This window comes from Rhincodon typus, chromosome 25, assembly GCF_021869965.1.
Source record: "Rhincodon typus isolate 14 chromosome 25, sRhiTyp1.1, whole genome shotgun sequence".
Classification (NCBI taxonomy): Eukaryota; Metazoa; Chordata; class Chondrichthyes; order Orectolobiformes; family Rhincodontidae; genus Rhincodon; species Rhincodon typus.
The window spans coordinates 23,333,158-23,359,695 of record NC_063356.1 but is presented as its reverse complement, the minus strand read 5'-3'; the positions used below and the strand labels follow the sequence as shown (position 1 = coordinate 23,359,695).

Here is a 26,538-nt window from a genome sequence, read left to right as displayed (position 1 = left end):
TAGTTGCATGTGCAGTTTATAAGTGTGCTTGTAAAATAAAATTGAGCGCTGTTGAGCTTGTCCAGCAACTTTGTTTTTGTTGTTGTTGTTGTACAAGAGAAATGAAGCTCAATTTTATTTTACAAGCACACTTATAAACTGCACATGCAACTAATATATTAAATGGCAGACTTGTAAAGCACAGGGAGATTAACATGTTCTCTCATATGGTATGCTTTACACAACCAGAAGCCTCAGGACAAAAATGTACAAAATAGTACACATAGATGTGATGACACAGATCTCTACTACACAATTGGCTTGATGGTAGGAAGCAGAGAGTAATAGTGGGAAGATGCTTGTCGGACAAGAGGCTTGACTAGTGATGTGCCTCAGGGCTCGGTGCTGAGCCCAATGCTGTTTGTTATCTACATCAATGATTTGGATGAGAATGTACGAGGCACGATTAGTAAGTTCGTGGATGACACTAAAATAGGGGGTATCGTGGACAGTGACGAAAGTTATCAGAAATCGCAGCAGGATCTTGATTAGCTGAGGAAGTGGGCTGAGAAATGGCAAATGGAGTTTAATGTAGATCAGTGTGAGATGTTGCATTTTGGAAAGTCAAGTCAAGGTAAGAGTTTTATGGTGAATAGTAGAGCCTTCAAGGTCCCTCTGTTCCACTACTCTCTGAGTTCAGGTGCACAATTTTCTGAAAGTGGAGTCAAAAGTAGAAGGGCAGTGAAGAAGACTTTTGGCACACTGGCCTTCATCAGAGTACTGAGTATAGAAGTTGGGAAGTTATGATGCAGTTGTACGTGACATTAGTGAGGCCGCACTTGGGAGTATTGTGTTCAGTTTTGGTCACCTTGCTATAGGAAGGATGCTTTTAAACTGGAAAAAGTGCAGAAGAAATTTACGAGGATGTTGCCAGGACTCAAGGGACTGAGTTATAGGGAGAGAGTGGACAAGCTAGGACATTTTTCTTTAGAACATAGAAGACTGAGGGGGGTCTTATAGAAGTGTATAAGATCATGAGAGGCATGGATAGGGTGAATGCACTCAGTCTTTTTCCCAGGGTTGGGGAATCAAGGACTAGACCAGTTTACAGTAAGAGCGGAAAGAATACACGGGAACCTGAAGGGCAACTTTTTCCACACAGAGGATGGTACGCATATGGAATGAGCTGCCAGCGGAAGTAGTTGAGGTGGGTACATTAACAACATTTAAAAGGCATGTGGACGAACACATGGACAGGAAATGTTAAGAAGAATATGGGCCAAGTGCAGAGAAATGCGGTTAGCATGGATGGGCATTTTGGTCAGCATGGGCCAGTTTGGGCTGAAGGGCCTGTCTCCGCGCTGTAGGATGCTATGACTCTATATCAACATACATTTCAATAAAAAAAGTGCCCTTCTCCAGTGCCTGAGCAAAAAGAAAGTTACCAACTGTCTCAATCTCTTTGTATTGACTAACAGATTCTTAAAAATATTTAATTTCCATAAGTCTTCCTCATTTTGCATCAGAAGTCTGTGTAAATCCACTGCCGATCTAACAAAAATATTCACGAATACATGTAAAACTGCATACAATAGATGACTCTGATTGGTTATATTTACGATTAATCTGCATCTGGCATTTTGACTTGGTTTTAAATGACCAAAGCTTGTCAATTTCCATGAAGTCCTTGAAATTGCAATCTAATCGTGCACTGTAAATTGTTGCAAGTTCAAGTGCTAATTCAGTATTCTAGTAAACAAAGCATGTCAATTCTAACAGCAGCTAGTTACTGTATCAGATGATATCATCCGCACAGACACAGAGGAAAAGCAAAATACCAACAACATACACACTGCTGATAAGAACTGAGGCAGGTTTTGCTAAACTAATGTACTAAATTTGTAACCATTTTACAGAGCTTGCATGCCACATATACAAATAAACAAAATATGAATGATATTATCTTGTGTTAGTATTTAAATGAATCTGATGATCACTCACTACAGTGGAGTGAAGTGCATCACTAGGATCTCCCCACATGCCCCCTCTCATATTTAGGCTGTGATTCTTATATTACTAAATCTTGGCAGCAGATCTCCTACTTCTCATCAGCACAAACTATTTTCCCTTAAGGTCACCAACTGTTAATACAGCTGATAAATTTAACTGCTTGGCTTTAAACCATATGACAACATTTTCAAATAGATAGTTATGACATGGTAACAGGATGAAAATACCAACAATTTATATTTAGTACCTTTAACATAATTAAACATTGAGATGTTTTATAAGACTATTATAAAACAGAGCATGACAATGCTACATGAGGAAATATCAAGTCAGATAATCATTGACATGGGCAGAAATAGGTTTTAAGAAGTGTTTAATACTGGACAGCGAGGTAGACATGCAAAGAGATGAAGGAACACCAGAACTGGCGTAGTCATGATTTTAGATTCACAGCAGGCTAGAATCATTGATTAAAAGCATTTTTCCCCCCCAAAATGCTTTTCAAGCTACATAACTCCTGTAGCCAATAGAGTACTTGACTCAAATAAAATACCTGGCAAACTAACATGATAAAACAAAATCACTAAATTAGCACAGGAACATAGTATTTTCCCATTCATAAGAAAGTGAACAAACCTTTGAATCCCAGGTTTGCTTATGTTCGGGTAAATAAAAAACAGCACTTGGCAAAATAAGTTTATTCATATCCAAATTAACATATAGTGCCGTTAAACAAACAACAAAATTGTAAAACGGGTCTCAGTTAACTGCAGCTCTAACATTTAAAAGCACTTCAAACATCTTATAACGCAGAGGGATGTTTCCTTGTGTAGCAGGTACTGTACTCTTGTGTAGGAACTGTCACTGGTGATCTTAGTATCTTAAGTGTATTTTTGACTGCAGGGCAGCGTTGTACCTTACTCGCTGACTTTTGCCATCAGCTCACAAAAGGAGACCGAGGCAAGGAATTCAGACATGTGCAGGTCAGATACCGGTAGATGAGATCACTGGAGGCAAGATTCTCAAAAGCCACTAGAAACGTAACATGCACTGCAATTCATTTCAGTGAACGGAGGTAGAAAGGAAGCGGAGAAAACCACCGGGCCCTTGCAGCAAGAATGCGCTCAGCAGGACCACCTGCAACAACGGGGAATGCAAACAAACCACAACCACATTGATAGCTCTGGCAATAGCACAGTGAATGAAGGGCGGATCAATGGGGTCTCCTATTGCACCGAACCTATTGCTGTGCAGGCGGGGAGATGGAGGACAACCGGGTACATCAGTCCATTCCACCCCACCCCAGCCCACCCCACCCCAGCCCAGCCCTGCCGGCGGTACCTGGTGCAGCGCCGTCAACCCATCCACATTCGCATAGTTGATATCAGCCCCGCGGTCCAGCAGCCGCTTCACCTCCTCAGTATCACCGCTCGAGCAGGCGGCCAGGAACACGGCACCATCGTCGAACTTGACTCGGGTCTTCTTCTTCTTGAAGACGGGCGGCTCGAGGTCGGTCTCGGAGCCCAGCCATCGTTTCAGCTGCTCCCCCCGCCGATGTTTGGCATTATCCGCCCGCTTCCGATCATCCGCCATCTTACCCACCGCACTCACTCCCAAAACAACCCCCTCCTCCCCGCCCCCAACAACAAACCGCCGCCGGGCCAACCAACCCGGCGCGCGCTTGTCCTCCCCCCGCTCAACCACCACTCTACCGGCGGTCATTGGACACTGTCCTCCCACTGGCAGCCATTCACCGCGGGCGTTACCGCCCCCTCCATCGACTATTGGCTAATGCCTATGTCGATCAGCCACCTGTTGCCCGCGCGTTAGAGAGCATTGTTTACATAAATTAAAACTGGCCAGAGATTCGACGCCAAGCACAGCGTCACCTGGTGCAAGGGATGAGGCTGCAAATGAAGCAGAGGCGCAGGTGTACAGCGAAAGGTAGATCCATCATGCGTGCAGCACCAGCCGCTATTGTAAACAAACCTGATTTATTTATCTAGGATGTGTGGTTCATCTTACGTCTTAAGCTGCCAATCTGATGTACCAGAGATACTCGGAACTGCAGATGCTGGTGAATCTGAGACAACACAGTGTAGAGCTGGATGAACACAGCAGGCCAAGCAGCATCAGAGGAGCAGGAAGGCTGACGTTTCGGGCCTAGACCCTTCTGAAGGGTCCTCTGATGCTGCTTAATCTGATGTACCACTTTTTTTTTCACTTCTGAATTTACCGTTCTGTTAATATAACTTTTAACAATCTAATTGATTTCCCACAATTTTTCTGCGGTTAGCAGCATTACAAATCAAGCACGCTGATTGTTTTTATTATTGATGTAGGTATATATCTAAAAGAAAGAGACAATTTTGAATGTATGATGCTGGAGCTGTTTACAAAAGCACACATGGCCCACAATTTTATCATCACATCACCCATATTTGCAGAAAAGAACATATAAAAATGGCACTGCAAAATTAAAGACAATTAATGTGGTCGTACAATTGATTCAACAGAAGTCTACAGGGAATTTAATAAAATTCAAGGTGAATTTCGACTTGGATGGCATGTGTGATTAAAAATGTTTTTAAAATTCCTAACTAAATGCAATATTAGATTGGAAATTTACAGAAGGTCAAAACCCGATATTCGATTTGAACCTGTGAACCAAATCAACACGTCAACATTGGTTCTTAAAAAAATCTCCAAATGACATATTATTTTGTAAGTCTTCATACTACCAGTGGGAAAAAAAATCAAATTCTGAAGAAAAATCAAAATGTCAACTCTGTTTCTGTCTCCACAGATACTATCAGACTTGTTGAGTTTCTCCATCCCTTGCTGATTTTATTACAGATTTCTGGCAACTTCTCTCAAAATTTAAAAAATCAAATCAAGGTGAGCCAAAATATTTCAGAATATAATAAAAACATAGATGAAAGATTTTCAAAATCTTAAACTAGTAATATTTAAAAAAAGGTGTTTTTAAAAAAGTTCATTAACATTGTGTTATTTGTGTACAATTTGCCATTTGTTCACGTTACACTTCTATTACTTTAAAATTCCAAAGCATTTTACAACATAAATGGAAATTGCTGATATACGGAATTAAACCCTCAAAAAGTAAGAAATTGATGCACAAAGGGCAGCTGGATTGATGTGTGTTTAATTGGTTAATGCTCCAATGTAAACGAATGTCCATAAAATTATTCATGATACCAACTTATTGCTCTGTCTGTCTGCTAAACACTGGTTCTGGTCAACTATTGCAAACACATCTATCTGCTTTGCAAATTCTATCTATGTGTTCCAAAAATTTACTCTACATAAATGCAAAATATTTTTGAACCAGCATCTGCCAGATTAACTAAGTGTCTTACCAAAAACAGAGGAAATGTTTTAGATGACAAATCAAAAGGGATTCTCACCTGGATTAGTTGTACTTACGTAATTCTATTTTGAATCATGTGATCAATAGAATAATTATTGAGTACTCTCTGCAACCAACCTCCTCCTAAAGGCCGCCAACATATATATAAACATTTACCTTAACTATACTACATAACATTCGAGACGGCAGCTCACCACAACTTTCTCAAAGGCAACTAGGGGCAGGCAATAAATGCTGGCTAGCCAGTGATGCCCACATTCCACAAATGAATAAATAGAAAAAACATGTACTGAGCCCTTGCATCATTATTTTCTGCATATAATGCAGTTACCTGGCAAAAGATAGAGAAATGATTGAAGCATTCCAAATAATAAATCATACCCAAGTAATCATCAGAGTAGGTACATAGTTCTTTGAAAGTTGTGTCACAGCTAGACAGGATGGTTAAGAAGGTGTATAGCACATTTGCCTTCATTGCTCAGACCATTGAATACAGGAGTTGGGACATCATGTTGAGGTTGTACAGAATGTTGGTGGGGCCACTTCGGAGTACTGTGTACCATTCTGCTTGCCTTGCTTGGGAAGGACATTATTCAACTGGAGAGGATTCAAAAAAGACTTACCAGAATGTTGCCGGGACTGGAGTGTTTGACTTATAGGAGAGGCTGGATAGGTTGGGACCTTTTTCACTGGAGCATAAGAGGTTGAGGGGTGACCTTATAGTGGTTTATAAAATTGTGTGGGGCATAGATGATGTGAATAGCAAAGTTTTTTTTTTCCCCTAGGATTGGGGAGTTCAAAACTAGGGGACATTTTTTAAGGTGAGAGGAGAAAGATTTAAAAGGAGCCTGAGGGGCAACTTTTCTCTCAGAGGGTGGTTCATATGTGGAATGAACTGCCGGAGGAAGTGGTAGATGCAGGTACAGTTACAACATTTAAAAGGCATTTGGATAGGTACACGGATAGGATAGGTTTAGAGGAATATGGGCCAAAAGCAGGCAAGTGGGACTAATTTAGTTTGGGAAAATTGGTCAGCATGGACTGGTTGAACTGATGGGTCTGTTTCCGTGCCGTATGACTCAATGATTATGACTGTATTTAAATGACATTAAATTCCAAAATGGCAATGTTTATCAAACAGTAGCTGAAGTGAAATTACAAACTAAAACAATGGGACATTATCCGAAGCACCATTATTCTGCTGACAGAGTTAAGAGTAGAGTGCCTATTACAATGTTAATCATCTAAATAAATTATCTCCAGATTAAGTAGCATTACATCCACATTACCAATTTCTCAGGAATATGATAGGCGTCAGAAAGTAACTTACTGCAAAATAATCAGTGGGGTTGAGCAGTCCCACAGCTTTGGTTGTAGCAAAATTGCATTTCCTAATCTACGATCTAATTGTTTATTTGTGACTTCAACTTCTTTAAGAAACAACGCTATGTTATTATTTTAATGTTATTAATCAATAATAGTTAAAAGTAACATAAGCACACATTGAAACAAATATATTCAGATGATAAACGAAGGTGTAACAATCCTTTTGTACAGCAAGCAATCAGCTATCCACTCTACAAATGTATTAGCCGCCACCCAGTTGTCATTGGAGATCTGTGATATAAGGGATCTCCTCAGCTCTTTGCGGATTCTGATTATTTCTAAAGTTGGTAACAAGCTTCACATGGTAAACACATGACATATTGCACCACATTCATTACCATGTAGGGATTTTAGTTTCATTACTGTGACAGGAGAATCAGCAGACTGCTCCAGTCTTCACATTCTTGAGACATGCACATTTGATTAATTTTTAAAGCTATGTTGAAGGGAGAGGACATTTCCCAACATCATAACAATAATCTCACCATGGCAGAAAACAATCAAAAGTCTTTTGATATTTCTCTGTCTTGTGGAACCTTCAAATTGAGGAGGAGACATGCTACAGAGTACAGCCTTGTAGCAACAGCTTGTTCTTTTATCATGGCAAAGTTGCTACAATGCAACAGTTCTAATTGATTAGAAAACTCTTCCACCCTGACTGCTCGTCAAAAATGATATATTGACAAAGGAATACTTTTGATCATGTTATGAATGCACTTTCTGTGGCCATTAGGTTCTGCTGCACGATTTGAACCTGAAACTCAGAAGCACTGATGCTACCCATTGTGCCTCAAGGACCATCCCTTTCAACGTGCAATTGACAGTCCAACATTTGGTGAGCTAGTTAACATTCTGATTGGATTTTCAACCAACCTTTTACTTTGTATGTCGTGTTTTGCTTTAATGCCTAGAACTGCAGTCATAGAGTCACACAACACTGAAACAAATGCTTTTGATCCAACTGTCCACGCCGACCAGACATCCCAATTTGACCTAGTCCCTCTTGCCAGCTGAAATTATAAAATATCCAATTGACAAAACAGAACGTGTCCTTCAAAAATGTCTTTGATCCATTGAGCTAAGTGAAAGGTGTAGCTTCATATTACTTTGGTTATGCCAACCCAAACACCCAGTTTGATTGTCGTGCTTGTTTCCTGGATTTTCATGTTAAACTGTATCAGATCGATTTACCATATCGACTTTTCTACAAATTGCTGTGAAACAATTTCAGTTTTTTAAAAAATTGCAGTGTGGGAATCAGGACCAGAATATTCATAGCGGAATGTCCGGTTTTGCTTTCAAGTGTACAAGCGTGTCAACGTGACTGACTTTGCGTAACCATATCACAGTAGAAAGATCCTGATAAGGATCAACACGCTCCTGTTTCACTTATACATTAACTCACCAATTTAAAAAATGATTCAATTTATCCAAGACGTCAATAATAAAACACAGTACTGTATACGAAATGAAAATAACAACCGATCGTCTGCAAACAATCATTGCCAATGTGTGGTTCGGAGACAATTTCCAACAGAAACAGGCAGCGTTTCAGAAGTTCGGGGGTTAAATGCTGAAAGCAGGGCCTGTCTAATAAACAGTCACATAATCTAAACTGATATTTCATATTTGAGCAATTCTTAGCAACAGTATGTAGTAAGTTCAAAAGCAGCGTAGCCCACGATGAAATTTCTCCCTATTGCTTTAGCAGCTCAGCGAGCGCTGATCAGTCTCCTGACGCGTACAGACCCAGCCCCTGTTTCCACTGTGACAGTGAAATGCCTACAGCATACTGCCTCCCATTCGTCCACAAGAATCACCAGGTTTTATAAAGGCACCCTGAGATTACCATGTAGGTCATTTTTCAAAAAAGGTGACCTCTGGCAGAATTGAGGAAGCTGCCCGTATCCTGATTGTAAAATCGTTCAACACAAGGGAGAGAGAATCCCGGCGTGCCATCTTGTGGAAACTTGCTGAAATACGGAAATGAACATTCATTTACAATCCCAAAGGCATTAGCAATAGTCACCCGCTGTCATAAATCCCAACACCGCCATTAAATACTTCGATAGAATTTTTTTTAACGAATTGGGCGGATTTTGGCTTGGATAAAAGTCCACTGTAATCTTAAAAACATTGCAAGGGGTTCAACTAAAGAATGTGAACCATTGATCCCAGAGAAGTCAGTCACGCAAGCGAAAGTTCTCAGATTGAACACGGACTGCGAGCTTCGGACTCCGTTCAATGAAACATTTTCACGAAGTGTTTTCAGTCTTAATTTCAGTACATGAATTTTTTTCTTTTTTTTTAAATGTTGACGCCTTGTTTTTAAATTACATGTCTTCAGTGGAGCAAAAGGTTAGCAGCAGCACTTTCTCCCCAGCCAGTTATATAGGGGGACTTTAGCAACTATACAACATAGGTATTTTTCTTTCGTTCCTAATATTCGTTTATTCTGTATGTGCATATAAAGCAGTACATGTTGCTAACGACACTTGTAATTTCAAAAATATACTTTATTCATAAAATTATGTACATACATAGTGAAGCAGTTCGGCTGTATACAGTAGTAGCACATGAAGAAACAAAGAAACATTGAAGTTTGACTCTATCCAAACCAAAGGCATTTCTTACTTGTACCAGATTATATTTGCTTATATTTGAGGTATCGGGAAGGTCCCAGAACTAAACAGAGCCCCATTTAATTTCTAACCACATTGATCCCTGGTAGCATTTCTGTGGCCGATGCCGGAACTTCAGCATGAAACGTGAGAGTGCATATAATTCAGGTTACTGCCCTGATAATTTATCAGTGAGAGTGATATTTCTGTATTCTTGCACAATTTGCATCGACTAGTTATTTGTTGAAGGTTTAATTACGTTGCGAACCCCAGCGTGCTGAACTATATTCAGTTGTTGAATAAGATATTTTCTAAACAACACTTTCAGATATATTAATGCACACCTCTACGGGAAATCAGTCTTGAATTCAGGTCTCCTGACTCAGAGATAGGGACATCACCACCGTACCAGTGCCCTAAAAATGTTAGTTATTGCTGTTGTTTACATTCACTTTCTAAAGGGTAACTGCAACCTTTTGTTGGTAAATTTGATCTGGTGAATCAGTATAGGGAATTTTCAGCACTTTCGCCATTCCAATTGTGAAATATTTCAGCTTATTAAACTGTCAAATCCAGCAACTGTCCTGTGTCAAGTCTTCAATGAGATCGTTGGCGATCGGCGTTTAATAATTTAGAGAATTCATAATTTTACAGAACTGTTTCTCTTCGCAAAGCATTAGGCTCGGGTGCAGCCGCGACACACCACTTACTCAGTCACTGCTTTGAAATGAATTGTTCAAAGTCTCCCCACCAAAGGACGAAAAAGAAGCGATAAAAGTAGGCCGTACTGTTGTCTGTCCCTTGTGGCTCTTGCTCAGAGACTTGGTCGCAAAACGCTCAGGCGTGTCTTGGCTCGTGATAAGCTGCGAGCCTCAAAAGTAAGGACCCAATTAAAACCGGATAGAAATAATAGCTTAAAAATAAATGATCTTAACAGCATCAGCGGAATAAGCTAACGGAGAAGAATGAAATAACGTTCAAATTAATTATTTTTCTGTTTAATTTTTAACCAATCCAACTTTAATTTTTGTTTTGCAATTAACCATGCTTTATTAACAAGAAAATTCACGGGTCATTGTGAATTCCCGCAATAAAATCAACAAAATAAGCTGAGCCAACCATTCAACATTCGTTAGCCAAAATACAAGACTGATTATGAAAACTTCATAAATTCAAGTCTTCAACAGGCAAATCACTCAGGACAAATTAAAGGATTTAGGATAATGGTCTTCCATTCAACTTGTTAACCCAGAAAAAATATGCATCCTCCCAATGTATTGTCCCACTTTTCTTTTGGTTTAAAAAAAACAATCCTGGAGTTTTGCTCTGGCTCCTTGACTGTAAACCAGGGGAGGCAATGACTGTTAACCAATGACGCAGGTATTGTTCTGGGGACCTGGGTTTAAATCCTGCCATGGCAGATGATGGAATTTGAATTCAATAATACAGTAATCTGGAATTTAAAGTCTAATAATGACCATGAACCCATTGGTTCACTAATGTCCTTTAGGAAAGGAAACTGCCATCCTTACCTGGTCTGGCCTACCTGTGACTCTAGACCCACAGCAATGAAGTTGACTCTCAGCTGCAATTAGGGATGGACAACAAAAACTGGCCTAGCCAGCAATGCCATCATCCCACTAATGAATTAAAGGAAAACAGTCCACATGTCAATTTTGCTTTGTGTGAGGAGCTGCCTTATATGAATCGTAAATGTAGCATTAGCATTTCCTCACATGAATCTGAGATTTCTCAGTATACTGTTACAGTTTAACTTGAAGTAACACTGGATTAACCTTTCCATGTCAACAGTGCCCTCACTGGGACTCTCAGTAACCACCGTGGTTCAAGTAAACCATGTTGCTTGGATCAAGCTAGTGAGCTGCAAAGTATTACCAAGGTCTTGCTGCGTATAGTCACAGATTATTTCAGATTTTGAATGGTGCTGACCATTGTGCAATCATCTGCAAACATTCGCTCTTCTGACCATATGGTGGAGGGAAGGTCATTGATGAAGGAACTGAAGGTGGTTGGGCCTAGAACGCTACCGTGAGGAACTCTTGCAGAGATGTACTGAAGCTGAGATGAATGACCTCCAGCAATCACAGCCACCTTCCTTTGTCCTAGGTACGACTCCAATCAATAGAGAGACTTTGTCCTACTTCAATCACATGAAGATGTTAAATGAGTTAGAAAGTAACAAAGGTGTGCTGTTTGATTTCTTGGTCTTTTGTATCTGAACAAGAGATAAAAAAGTAATTTCACAAATGTTCTTGTGACTTATCTGGTAGTTTTATCTCCCTCCTTGTGGAGTGGCATGTAATATCTGTCTTTTGTCATTTTGCTGCCTTCCTGTTATGGCCAGCCAAAATTGGGAACTTCCTATTCAGAAAGTGAGACCTCAATCCCTTTAACCAGGCTGATTGTGTCAAAAGCTGCAGAAACTTTGATTCAATGAACATTTGTTAGAAAATAAGTATATATTCCTCACCATTCTCTTCAAGTCTGTTCAGTATTGTTTGCTTTTTAAATGGCTATAAAGTTTATCAGATAATATTCATGCTAACAGCCTTTTCTGCTACTGTATAAAGTGTCTTTGCCAATAGCCTTGGCACTGATCCTAGTTAATGCTTGCTTTTATTATTAACCAATGCAATTCTGCCAAATATCTCAAGTAGCTTTGGCAGTAGGCTCCACATTAAAAAAAAATTATAATGAGCTTGCATGTGTAGGACACATAGCATGAATATATTAATAGCCAATCTCTGAATCTGGTTATGGTTTAAGATTATTTTGATGCCATTATCACTGAAATAATCATAATTGTGTGTTACATATATCGGATTAGTCAACTGTTAAAGGAAACAAATGCAAACAAACTTGGAGGGTTTAGTTTGATGATTTACACTGAATACTATTTTCTAGCCATCATACACACCAATAACATATCTTGCACATTTACCTTAATGTTTAAAAATAATTCTAGCAATATTTTTAAGTAGTACAAAGGATAAGAACCAATGGAGATTGTATATATAATTTGTGTCAGATATGTCTGAAGCCAGCTATCTGAAATGAGCATATATCTAAGATGAATTTTTTTTTCAGTTATAGGTTTAAAGTTTAAGAAGAAAAAAGATGCATGATCATGCAAATGCATCAAAAAATTGTATTGAGCTACCCAACATTCAGTTTTCCAACTGGTATATTTTCCCTGCACCATACTTGTGAAATTGTTGACCAAATTTCGTTCATTGATTGTGGGTGAATATACTGTTTGGTCTGATGAAGGCACTTCTTTGTTTAGAAATCATTTCAGATCTTTGGACTATAGCAGTTTAAGGTAATATAACATTTTGTAGATGTCTTCTGAGCACAATTTACAGTTGGTAGAGGCAAATGGTAATGAATTTCACATTAAAAGGAAGTTAAAGGACATCCATTCATGGAATGTGTGCTTTGCTGGCTAGGCCACATTTATTGCCTATTTGTAGTTGCTTTTCAGAAGGTGATGGTGACCTGAGTACTTGAATCGCTGTCATCCATTTGCTGCTGGTAGCACTCTGTGAATCCCTCCAACTCCATGCTGTTGGGGCAAGGGGTATTTCCAAGGTTTTGACCTAGCAACACTCAAGGAATGGTGATATATTTCCAAGGATAGTGAGTGGTTTGGAGGTAAACTTGCAGCTGGTGGTATTCCTGTGTATCTGCTGCCCTTGTCCATCTCGATAGTTGTAGTCGTGGATTTGGAAGGAACCTTGGCGAATTTCTGAACTGCTTCTTCTAGACCATACACACTGCTGCTAAAAAATATTAGTGGTGGAGGGAGTGAATGTTTGCAGCAATCAAGCAGCCTATTTTGTCCTGGAAAATGTTAAACTTGTTGGAGCTGTATTCATCCAGGCAAGTGGGGAGTATCTCATCATACTCCACCGATACACCTTATAGAAGGTGGTCAGGTTTTGGGGAGTCAGAAGGTGAGATACTCTTTATGGGATTGCTAGCCTCTGACTTGCTCTTGTAGGCGCAATATTTAAGTGTAGTTGTAGAATCACTTAAACCACAATTATATAATATATATACAATATATATAATTTGTGTCTTAAGCAGTTTGCCATGCATTCTGCCCTGTCTTTATACCTCATAGTTAGGTATATTCAGTGCTACTCCTAGCTTGCCCTCCTGCACTCTTTATTGAATCAGGATTGATCCCCTGCATTGATGGTAATGGTAGCATATGAATATGCCAGACCATGCGGTTGCAGATTGTGTTGTAGTACAATTTCGCTGCTACTGATGGCCCACAGCAAATCTTTGATTATCAGTCTTGAGTTGCTAGATCTGTTTAAAATCTATCCTTTCTGGAACTGTGATCATGCCACACAGTACAATGAAAACGATCCTCGATGTGAAGGTGGGACTTTGTCTTCATAAGGATTGTGCAGTGGTCACTTATGCCAACACTGTCATCGAAAGATACATCTGAGGCAGGCAGATTGGTGAGGTTAAGGTCAAGTGTGATTTTGCTTGTGGCTGATAACCTCACCACTGCCACAGTCTAGCAGTTATGTCCTAAAGGAACAGTTCATTCAGTACCGGTGCTGTTGAGTTACTTTTGATAATAGAAATTGAAGTCCCCCACCCAAATTACATTCTGAATACAATTGGCTTACTAGGCCATTTCAGAAGGCAATAAAGAGTCAACCACATTGGCGTTGACCTGTGAATGACATGTAGGCCAGATCTGGACTTGGCAGCAGTCTTGAAAGAACACTGGTAAACCAGATGGGTTTTTGCGATGGTTTTGTGGTCATCAGTTTACTTCTAATTCCAGGTTTTATTGAATTCAAATTCCACTATCTGCTGTGGTGGTATTCAAGCCCAGGGCCCCAGAAATTCTTTATTCATTCATGGGATGAGGGGGTCACTGGCTAGGCAGCATTTATTGCCCATCCCTAATTACCCAGAAGGCAGTTAAGAGTCAACCACATTGCTGTGTATCTGGAGTCATATATAGGCCAGATCAGGAAGGATGGCAGCTTCCTTCCCTAAAGGACATTAGTGAACCAGATGGGTTTTTCCAACAATCAACAATGGATTCACGGTCATCATTAGATTCTTAGTTCCAGATATTTTATTGAATTCAAATTCCACCTTCTGTTGTGGCAGGATTTGAACTCAGGTCCCGAGAATGTTATCTGTGTCTCTGGATTAATAGTCCTGTGATAATACCACTAGGCCATCGCCTTCCCCCAGAAAATTTCTATGTCTTTGGATTTTTAATCCACTGGCAATGCAACTATGCCATCACCTCCTCAGGAAATATACCAAATACCAATTAGCAAAGAACTAGTTTGCAGGGAAGTTTTATGTAATGCTATTGACTTGCTAACTGTGTGACTATATCCCCATTGATTTACTGTCTCATAAATAGTCCATGACACTGCATTAATTTTCATTCACCTAATAATGTAATTGATTTATTTTTCCTGGAACAATATTTCAATCCATGCAGTTCCTCTTGATGGAAGCTCCGTGCTAATGCTTTGTTACCACTATGTGATGCTAATCCACAGCATCTCTTGCGTGAATAAGTTTACACTGGTTTATGCTAGCCTCATATAATGTGACCAACTTTCAGTTTTATTTTATGCTTGCATTTACAATGAAACAGTTTTCAGGAATATGATCATTCACTTTGGATCAACTTTTCCTTTTAAAAATAGACCTGTCGATCTGGGACAGCTAGCATATATAATAATGATGATTCTTTTCAGTGTGTCTGGCAGTCTTAAAACTCATCTCATTTGTTCTTAAATTTCATTTTTAATTCTACTCTAATATCTAACTTTATTCTTTATACCTCCAGCTGTGTTCCTTAGTATATCATACACAAACAGGATCTTCTTACAATTTTCTGTGTTCAAATAGGTTTCCATATATCTGCTATTGAGAACTTGAATTGTTTTATAGACAGCCAGCAATTCTAACCATGATGTTTTCAGCAGAGTATCTTTACCTAATGTGGCAGGGCTTAGGTTATCCCTTGTAGCATAAAAAACTAGGACATGGGTCATAAGGTATTGAAATCAAACATTTATCGCAATTAACTGCAATATATACAAATACTGAATCCATGGCACATCCATGTTTAACGTTAAGCTTTTGGTTACAAAGAGTAGCATGCTTCAATAAGCACGTCATCCTTTGAGTGACCCAAATTAAGATGGACTCGGAGAACTTTATACCTTCAGGTCACATGTTGTGATACGGAGATATTATCATGATCATATCTCCTGAAGGTATACAGGCACACTAACTGAGATGCATAATACAACAGCTATAGATTTATTCAAGCAAATTAAGAGGGATCAGATTTTTTGCAAGACTTTTCTCTACCCTCCTAATCCTTGCTCATGGCACTTATGAAATAATGACAAATAGCTAGAAATGCACAACATGAAGTTTTTGGAGCTGCAAGTGTCACAGAACACAGCCATCTTGAAGGACATTTTCGTGTCTCTTTCCAGATCTGGTTGTGACCCAAGGTAACTAATGTGTCTAACTTAATTGTTGGATTATGCTTGCTACAACACCGTCCAAAACAAAAAGACATAACCATGGAATAGATGGAAGAGGAAGGCATCCACTTACAGCTAGGAAATGAACAGGTTGGAGATTAGGAGACTGAAGGTTCCTGGAGGTAGTCACTGCCATATGGTGGGATTTCAAAGATGGTGTACTCACTTAACCATTGTAAAATAACTGTTTGACAATAACTAGATTACATCATCTTTGAATGTTAAATGATGTCAGATTATGTGGAACTGGAATCTGAGTGAAGAAGGTCCGAGTGAAGTCCTGCTATGGCACACCTCTGTACCTAGTGTACATAGTTAACAAACCTTCATCAGTTTGCACTAGCATAGCTTCCAGTCCTCATCTGTCTAAGACTCCTAAACTTGCTCATGAGATTTATAGAATGTGACAATGGTGGTGTGCGATCTGCAACTGTTCACGAGGGATCCCAGCAAATGCAAAACACATTCCAGAAAAATGCCTACAGCAATAATTACTGGTGATTACTGTCACTGAAATCGGGGAATTTGGAAAGGTACCATCAAACTCCCAAAACAATAATTAAGGCCTATTGTCATAAATATCCAAGGGACTGGGATAATGGATTAGACAATATTCTTTGCTACAAGACATTCACAAAATTAATCAACTGGATTTAGTCTATTCAATTTGATCAATGATCATGAGATAAGAGGACCTTTCAAATTAATTAAGACATTCTTGAGGCAAAAACATTGTCAATATTGAATCGCACATGTGTTTTTAGAGAGATTAACCAGAGCATGCAAAGTTGCGCACAAAGCCATTATAAACTTCACAGGCAAAGATGAAAGAATGGGCAAACAAACATGCACAAGATATCTGTTATTACCTTTACAAGGAAATCCTCTGAAAGCAAAATTCAGGAGTCCATACAAGGCCATTGGGAGGGTTAGTCAAGTGACTTATCTGATAGCATATCCTAACCGCAGGAAGAAGAATCGGTTATGTCACATGAACAAAGCAATATCATGGGAAGGAAGAAAATAAAAAAGTGCACATATGTCAGGTGATAACAGGCATAGTAAGAGCAAAGTAGGACAGTGAGCCTCCTTCAACTTGACTAGTTAATATTGAAGTACTGGGACAATGTATTTTCATACTTAGAGGAAGGACAACCAGAATATCTAGTACTTAGAAAATTCAGGGAAATCTATAGAGTTACTCCAGGATGTTAGCCGGACATGATGTGGATGTAGGGGTTTCAGCACTGACAAAACAATACCATGATCTAAAAAGTATTATTCTCTTGTTACACCTCAGCTAGAGTATTGTGTACAGTTCTGTGCACTCCAGGATATTAACTCATTGGAGACAAGCGATTTACAAGAATGGTTTTCTAGTAATGAGAAAGTTCATTTATGAGGTTGGATTGAAGATTTTGGGATTGTTCTCCTAGGAGAGAACAAAGCTAAGAGGAGATCTGATAGATATTTTATGAATGTAAACATAGAACATAGTACGGTACAGCACAGAAACAGGCCCTTCAGCCCACTTTAAACTTTCGCCTTTAAACTTTCCTCCTCTCACATTAAACCCACTCACCCTGGTATTTGACATTTCCAGCCTGCAAAAGACATTTTGACCATCTGGCCTATCCATGCTCCTCATAATTTTATATACTTCTATCAAGTCGCCCCTTAGCCTCCAATGCTGCAATGAAAACAATCCAAGTTTGTCAAAACTCTCATTATAGCTAATATACTCCAATCCAGGCAATATCCTGGTAAACCTGTGCTGCACCCTGTCCAAAGCCTCCAAATCCTTCCTATAATGTGGTGACCAGAATTGCACAAAGTACACCAAATGTGGCCCGACCAATAACTTATACAGTCGCAACATAAGTTGCCAACTTGTATACTCAGTGACCCCATTGATGACGATAAGCATGCCATATTCCTTCTTTACCAGTTTATCCACTTTCAGGGAACTATGGACTTGGACCCCTCAGTCCATCCGTATTTGATTTGATTTAATTTATTTATTGCCATGTCTATTTAATTACAAAATACAGAGAAAAGTGTTGTATAATGTTGTCACTCTCCAGGCCATCTTAAAACACAGAAAAATAAACCGAGACACAGAGCATAAAGGCAGTAAAGTAAAGAAATAAAGAAGTGTTCAACTTTACAGTCCTTCTTATTAAGTGCTCCACCATGGGCCATGGGCCTTGTGGCCAGGCATGAGTCCCTTTCGCTGCTTGGCCACTGCTGGAATGAAAGCCTCCACTTGTTGGCGTCACCTCACTTCCTCTGACATCCTTGAGGGACCTCGCCAATGCAGATGCCACCGATGCCACTGGGTACCACACCGGTCCAAACTCGATTCGAAACTGCTATGAGTCTGCTTTAGGCGTACCTTGTCAATGCAGCCGCTGCCAATGCCACCGGGTCTCGTACTGGGCCCAAAGCCACCACAACCTCCGTGAATTTGCACCGGGTACAGATGCTTTTGGGAACATAAACTCGCCTCCACAAAAAAAAAAGTGGATGGAGCAGACAAGCCCCAGGCTCAGAAGCCCTGTTCCACCGCCATCTTACCAAAAGGTCGATATCAATATAGCAATACTTGTTTGGGTCGTTTCATTTATTGTGTACTTTCCTCTTGCATTTGACCTCCCAAAATGCATCACTTCACATTTATCCCAACTAAATTCCATCTGCTATTTCTCTGCTAAACTTTCCAGCTGAACTTTGTCCTGATTCATCCTTTGATATCTTTTCTCACTGTGCTCAACTCCACCAACTTTCATATCATCTGTAAACTTACTAATCAGGCCACTGACATTTTCATCCAAAACCTTTATATAAATTACAAACACAACAGTCCCTACACTGACCCTTGTGGAACACCACTGGTCACAGACTTCCAGTCAGAAAAATACCTCTCCACCATGGCTCTCTGTCTTCTATGGCAAGCCAATTTTATATATAACTTGCCAACTCATCATAGATTCCATGTAATTTGATCTCTGGACTAGCCTACCATGAGGGACCTTGTCAAAGGCCTTGCTAAAGTCCATGTAGACAATATCTGTGCTAATGTACAAGTAGACAACATTCTTATCCTCATTGATCATCTTTGTCACTTCATCAAAAAACTCAGTCATGTTTGCGAGACAAGATCTACCCGGCATAAAGCCATGCGATCCATTCTTCTCCAAAGGCAAATAAATCCTGTTCCTAAGAATCTTCTCCAGTATTTTCCCTACCACTGATGTAAGGCTCACTGGCCTATCATTTCCTGGAAAGCTCTGTTACCCTTCTTGAACAAAGGAGCAACATTGACAATTCTCCAGGCTTCAGGGGTCTTGCCTCTGGCTAAAGACAATACAAAGATCTCTGTCAAGGCGTCAGCAATCTCCTCCTTTGCCTCCTTCAGTATCTTGGGATAGATCCCATCAGGCCCTTGGAACTTATCTAATTTAATGTTTTTCAAGACACTCCACACCACATTCCTTCTTAATATTGACATTGCCTTTGACAAACCGCAGTCTAAATTTTCCACCATCCATACCTTTCTCCTTGTTGAATATTAATGTGAAGTAACTATTAAGGACCTCGCCCACTTACTCTGGCTCCACACATAAATTCCTTCCTTTGTCCTTGAGTGGATCTATTATCCTTTCCCTAGTCACCCCCATGTTCCTAGCATATGCTACAAGACCAAGCCAGATGCTAGTAATCCTGCAGTGAGTTCTCACTTCCTGATTCCCCAAAACCTATCCAACATCCACAAGGTATAATTGAAGAGCACAATGGAACATGTTATGGACTAGACCAAACCCCTTCAAATATATCAAGGAGATAGCCTAGACCCTAACTATTATCTTATTTAAAGGCAAGTGTAAGGTGCTATGTTCCAGATGTAATTTGATTGGTTACACTATTCAGCTTTAAGCAAAACAAACTTTATTCTTACACTACAATTAAAATATAAACAAAAGAAAGAAGAATTGGTATAACTTTAACTCTATAGGAAAATTTAACAGAATAACAGACTATTTAACTACTAAGCAGCAACTGTTCCAATATAGTTCTATCCCATAAATACACCTTTGGCAAAGGCAAATTCAGTAAAATAGATTGTCTCACATGCAATGTTTTTCCTTTCCCAGAGGAAAAAACATCGAGGAAATTCTGGCAGAGAGAAAGAACTCAAGCAGCATCAAAACCCCAACAACTACTGAAAGCTAAACTAAAGCCCTAGTTTTGCAGGAGCCTGACTCCACCCATTCATGCTCCTTCGATTGTTCGAACTTTAAAAATTCCAACACTTCACAAGCTGTTTACTTTATTGGCATTGATGAGATAGCTCGGTGCCTATGGCTCAAAACCTCCCTTCAAAAAAAAGGACAAAATACACCTCGTAACACCATAGTATCATCACAAGTACTCCTGACTTGCCTGGATGAGTGCAGCTCCAAAAAAAGTTCTGGAAGCTTGACACTACCCAGAACAATGCAGTTAGCTTGATTAGCACCACATTCACAAACGTTCATTCTCTCCACTGTTGACACTTTGTAGCAGTGTGCACCACCTACAAGATGCATAGCAGGAATTCATCAAGGCTCCTAAGCCTTGGTGAGTTATGACTACATCTTCTAAACCCATGGCCACTACCATCTGGAAGGATAAAGCTGGCAGATGCATGGGAACACTGTCACTTATAAGTTCCCCTCCAAGTTGCTCACCATTCTGATTTGGAAATGTATCACTGTTCCTTCACTGTCACTGGGTCAAAATCATGTAACTTCATCTCCAATGGCATTGTGTGTCTACCTACACCAAATGAACTGCAGCGGTTCAAGAGGCTGCTCACCACCTTCTCAAGGGCCACGAGGGATGGGCAATAAGTGCTGGCCCAGCCATTGGCATTTACCTCCCATGAGTGAATAAAACAAAATTATCAGTGATTCACATAATATAGGACCTGAGCAAAGAAGGTTCCAGTAAAATCCTGCTTCCCATGCCTTTACTATACCTATTGTAAATACCATCCAATCCCTGTTTGGCTAAGTCTCCAATACCGTGTATCATTTATTTGCATCTTATTTACACAATCCAATTCATTGGCAGTCCTTGCCAAATCTTCCTGTATAGATATCAACATCAACTTTATTTTGATTTTTGCACAAATTAAATAACTACAAATCCCATTCTTTCCATCTGCTAAAACATGAGAAGTTGCTGTGTAATCATTTGAAATAAAGCACAATCAAATAGATATTCCTGCTTGCAAAGTTGTCTGTGTTTTGCGCTTAGTGTTTTTCACATGATGCTTCCTATTGATGGTAATATATGTTTCCAGACACAATAATACCCTGCAACAATTATTCTTTGCATTCTGCCAGAGCCAATTTTGGATCCAATTTGCCACTTTGCATCCCACAGATGTTTGGTTTTCTTCCCAGTCTGCATTGTAGGAATTTGTCAAAAAACTTTGCTGGAACCCATATCCACTATATCAAATGTGCTACCCTCATCAAAACACTTGTAATTGCCTTAAACATTCAATCAAATTAGTTGACACGACCTTCCCATAACAAATCTATGCAGACTGTCATTCATTAATCTGTGCCTCTCCAATTGTGATTAATATTTTTCCACAGCAAGTTCCAATCATTTTCCTAACTTTTAAGGGTAGTACCTGGGAGGCAGGACAGGATTACATTGAAAAATCAAGTCCAGATGTAGCACAGGTGTAGATGAGAGTTCAGCTAAACAGATGAGACATAGGTTAAATTGAGCGATGTTACCGAGGTGAAAATAAGGCAGTCTGAGCAATGATGTGGATATCTGGTAGGAAACTCATCGTGGGTTCAGATGTGATGACGAGATGGCAAACAGTCTTGTTTGGTCTCAGATAGTTCCCAAGGAGAGAGACGACAAGAGAACAAAATTGTGGTATAGACCTAATATGCTTGCTTCTGACTTTGCAGTGTTTTATTGGAGAAATTCCTGGCCATGCAATAATGGAGGCCAGTCAAGCAGTCAAACCATTTAGAGCTAATGGAGGGCTCAAGGAAGACAGAGGAGAGATAGAACTGTATGTCATCAGCCTGTCCATGGCAACAAATGCTATTACTTTTCTTTTATTCACTCGTAGGAAGTGGGTATTGCTGGCCTGGCCAGTATTTATTGCCCATCCCTATTTGCCTTTAAGAAGATCATGGTGAGCTGCTTTCTTGAACCACTGCAGTCCATGTGCCGTTGGTTGACTAATGACATTGTGGGTCATATAGGTGTGAAAAAGGTGGGAACACAGGATAGTACAGAGTTCAGCATTGCAGGTGATTCTTTGGTATTATTAGTGCTAGCTCATGAAGGGGAATAGTGTCAAAGCGTTCCCATGGGAGTGAGGAGGCAACACAGAGGACGTGCAGGATTATTGATGTGGGAGGATGGGAGTGGGTAATGACAGTGAGCAAGGGAAGCCATTGCATACAACAAAGGGGGTGTCAGTGCTGAAGCATTGGTGGGAAGCAGGTGCAGTGGCAAAGATAAGTATCAGTTGGCAGAGAGCAGGGAGGATCATTAACATTCTCCCTGCACTTTTCCCAGTCCTTCTCAGCCCGGAGATAGCACTGATCTGGATGGTGATCTCTGACCAGGCTGCTGTGGTAAAGTGGCATTGCCTCCTTTGTTGGTCTTCTGAAAACAGGACTCCTGTCCTTTCCACCACATCATCCTCACTTGGTCCCTCACCGAGAAGTGTGGTGCTAGCTTCTGTTTCTCTGCTGTCTCTCCTCATGCCCAACACAGCCGAGCCCAGTTGTAGATGGTTTCACTACCAGAGGTGACAGCAGGCCTAGAAAGACGGCACAACTTTAGAGGATGCTGGTGTTATGGAGTATTTTATGGAGGGTTGGCAACTTCCTCCATGAATGGTGCGTGGTAAGATGGAGTGAAAATAAGGTGTGGTTCTTGCTGCAAAGGCTCAAATAGTAATTAAAGCAGTAATTTGGTAAGACATACTGAACAAACTTTTTTGGCCTCAGAAAGAAAAGACTGGACAATAATCTGGCTAGGAGACTGAATAGTTGTTAATGGAGACTGTTAGTGATTAACAATACGTGGTGCGCAATGGAAGACTATGTGATAACAAGGCCTGGAGGTTGGGGTTGAGGGAATCCTATCATTGTTGCGAGAGGGAAGAGAGGGGGTGAGGGCGAAAGTACAGGAGATGGGTTGAACCCTGTTGACAACAGTGCTGGGGAATCCTTGGTTGAGGAAGAAGATGTCTCTGTCATGTTCAATGTTCCACAGACAGCTGCTCTCGCCGCATCCTGAGATCCACATTCAGTACCATGTGGTGTCATATGCCCACTCTAGACCTCTCTCTCCAACAGCATCGCATCAAGCTGGCTCTTTGTTTTCCTTTCAGGCATCAAGGCACACGATGCAACAACTTAGAGATGCCCGTGGATCTCTGGAAATTTCTTTCCCTCCCCTTCCTGTTGACATTATTCACTCCCACAACCCCACCTCCTTTTGGGTATTCACTATCCCTCCTAGCCTTCCGCTGTCCGATGCTGAACGTTCTGTACTCAGCAAAGGCCTCAGCTATATCCCTCTGCAGCCCCACCTTAATGAATTTCGATCAAGACATGATGTTGAACTCTTCCATCGTCTTCGCCTCCGTGCCCATTCTTTGAATGAGAGTCCTGTCCCCATCCCACAGACCCCCTTCACTGAGCTCCAACACTGTCCCTCCACCTGTACCCCTCCCTCAGGCCTTTTACCTGCACTCGATCTGTTCATTGAGAACTGTCAAAGTGACATTGGTCACCTCAATTTCTCTGCTCCCTCAAACAATCCAACCTGTCTCCCTCTGAACCAACTGCACTTCGTGCACTTAGATTCAACCTGAGATTAAGCCTGCCAGTAAGGGTGGTGCTGTTGTAGTCTGACGTACTGACCTCTACATTGTAGAGGTTGAGCGCCAGCACTCAGATATGTCCTCCTATCTCCCCCTGAACCATGACCCCACCATGGAACATCAGACCATTGTATCAACTACTGTCACTGACCTCATTTTATCCAGTGATCTCCCGTCCGACTGCCTCCAAGCTGATAGTCTCCCACCTCCACACAGCTCGCTCCTACCTCCGACCAAAAATCCACAAACAGGACTGCCCAGGCGGACCCATTGTTTCAGCCTGCTCCTGCCCCACAGAACTCATCTCTTCCTACCTTGACTCCATCTTTTGTACCCTGGTCCAGTCTCTGCCCACTTACATCCATGATTCCTTTGACGCTTTACACCAGTTTGGGAATTTCCAGTTTGCAGACTCCAGGTACCTCTTTACCATGGAAGTGCAATCCCTTTACATATCTATCCCCCACCGGGATGGTCTAAGTGCTCTCTGCTTCTTCCTGGAGCAAAGGCCTGAACCGTCCCCACCCACCACCACCCTCCTCCGCTTGGCCAAGCTCATCCTCACCCTTAACAACTTCTCTTTTAACTCCTCTCATTTTCTTCAGGTCAGAGCAGTGGCCATGGGAACCCATATGGGCCCCAGTTATGCCCGTGTCTTTGTGGGGTACATGGAACATTCCTTATCCCAGTCCTGTTCCAGCCCCCACCCACAACTCTTTCTCTGATATATCGGTGGTATCATCAGTGCTGCTTCCCTCTTTTGTCTGAATTTGGAAAAGTTCATCGATTTACCTTCCAACTTCCACCCAGCCCTTATTTCCAACTGATCTATCTCTGACTCCTCCTTCCTTTCCTCGACATCTCTGTTTCCATTTCTGGGGATAGACTGGCCACTAATATCCACTATAAACCCACCAACTCTCACAGCTACCTGGACTGTACATCCTCGCACCCTAGTTCCTGTAAAGAATCCATTCCATTCACCCAGCTCCTCCATCTCCATTGCATATGTTCTGATGAGGCCAACTTCAAAAAGGGAGCCTCCAAAAATTCCACCTACTTCCACAACCGAGGATTCCCAAACACCATTGTCGACAAGGCTCACCACTGGTTCCGACCCATCTCTCACACTTCCGCCCTCATCCCCTCTCTTCCCTCCCACAACAGCGATAGGGTTCCCCTTGTCCTTACCTACCATCCCACCAGCATTCACATCCAGAAGATCATCAGATGCCATTTCTGCCACCTTCAGTGAGATGCCACCATCAGACATATATTCCCATCTCCTTCCTTGTCCACCTTCCACAGGACTGTTCCCTCCGGGACACCCTGATTCACTCTTCCCTCACTCCCATCAACGCCCACATAGCCCCTCCTTCCTCTTTGGGCTTTATCCTCACCTATCGTTTACTCATAACCCCCTCTCCCTGCCATATCTTCTGCGTACAAACTGACATTTTCCTAGCTACCATCAGTTCTGAGGATGGGTCACTGGAGTCGAAACGTTAACTCTGATTTCTCTTCACAGATGCTGGCAGACCTGCTGAGCTTTTCCAGCAATATTTGTTTCTGTATCTGGATATGTTTACAGATACCTGCTTTCATTGCCTACAATTCAAAAGGTGAAGATTGAAGAAGATTTATGGACAAGCTTCACCAGCAGGACAATTCTACCTGGAGCTATATCATTTATTTTAATGCTGCCAGATCCTACAAAAGTACCACATGATGAAACAATTGTCAAAATACCAAGGCACCAAATAAGTAACAGGTTTGTTGCCAGGAGAACACTTTTGTCTGTTTCTGCAAGAAGTATGATAGTAGAATGAATTTTACCAAACAACAGGCTTCTCAAAAAGTGCAAGCATCGTTGATGGCACCAATGTTGCCATTGCAATCCCCAGCAATAGCCCCATGTTTTCCATGAGTAGAAAAGATTCCATTCTAGTAATCTCAAAAGAATCATAGAACAAGTGTCCCCTTCAGCATTAGCCATTGGATTAATGGTCACATGTCGATATGCCATGTGTAATCCCCTTAATCTGTAACCAATACTCAACCACAAACAAAAATGGTCTGAGCTGACACCATATTTGATCTTTTGCCATGGATATAACCCTAAGTTGAAGACTCCTTTGGGATTCTGCCCTTACTGAGTATTTTACACCTTTACCTTTGCCTGTCCTAACAAAGGGTCAGATTCCTACAATATCGTGGACATTTTTAACTTGTAATTCCAAACTGTATTTTTTTAAAATTAAATGGTTGGAAAGTGACTGATTAAATGTAATACCTAAAGGATCAAACAAACTTTGGAAAGACTAGACTGTGGTCTGTTATGACCACAGAATTAATGAGTGACTGGGAACCCTCTAATTAATAGTAAGCCACAGTTATGTCCAAACTACAAACACATTTTGTGTTTTTCCTTTGGAAAACTTCATTGCAGCAACCACAATATTCAACAGTCCTATCCTTGTGAATGATTCAGCGTCACATCTGCGTATTTTTTATTTCAAACTTTTACTTCTTTAGACTCATCTTTAATCTCTTTATATGTGTGTTGCAATACTAATTGTTCTTACGTTTTGTAGTTAATAAACTGACTAGTTTTATTAATTCAAGAAAGCCTGCTGAAATTAGCTCCTTTTA

General features: G+C 40.7%; 2 protein-coding genes across 2 annotated transcripts in view; one reads left to right on the top strand and one right to left on the bottom strand.

Annotated features, from left to right (window-relative positions):
* Positions 1–3,588, bottom strand: part of LOC109927189 (protein phosphatase 1 regulatory subunit 12B) — a 236,077-nt gene extending 232,489 nt beyond the window's left edge. The window contains exon 1 of the mRNA XM_048611836.1: positions 3,331–3,588. Coding sequence (XP_048467793.1) covers positions 3,331–3,582 — 252 coding nt within the window. The 5' untranslated portion in view covers positions 3,583–3,588. The remainder of the gene's footprint in view (positions 1–3,330) is intronic.
* A 259-nt stretch (positions 3,589–3,847) lies between these two features.
* The window catches only part of LOC125486040 (adenosine receptor A1-like), a 97,757-nt gene continuing 75,066 nt past the window's right edge, over positions 3,848–26,538 (top strand). Inside the window, exons 1-3 of the mRNA XM_048611835.1 lie at positions 3,848–3,933; positions 4,796–4,887; positions 7,500–7,601. Of these exons, the coding sequence (XP_048467792.1) occupies positions 3,891–3,933; positions 4,796–4,887; positions 7,500–7,601 (237 nt within the window). The 5' untranslated portion in view covers positions 3,848–3,890. The remainder of the gene's footprint in view (positions 3,934–4,795; positions 4,888–7,499; positions 7,602–26,538) is intronic.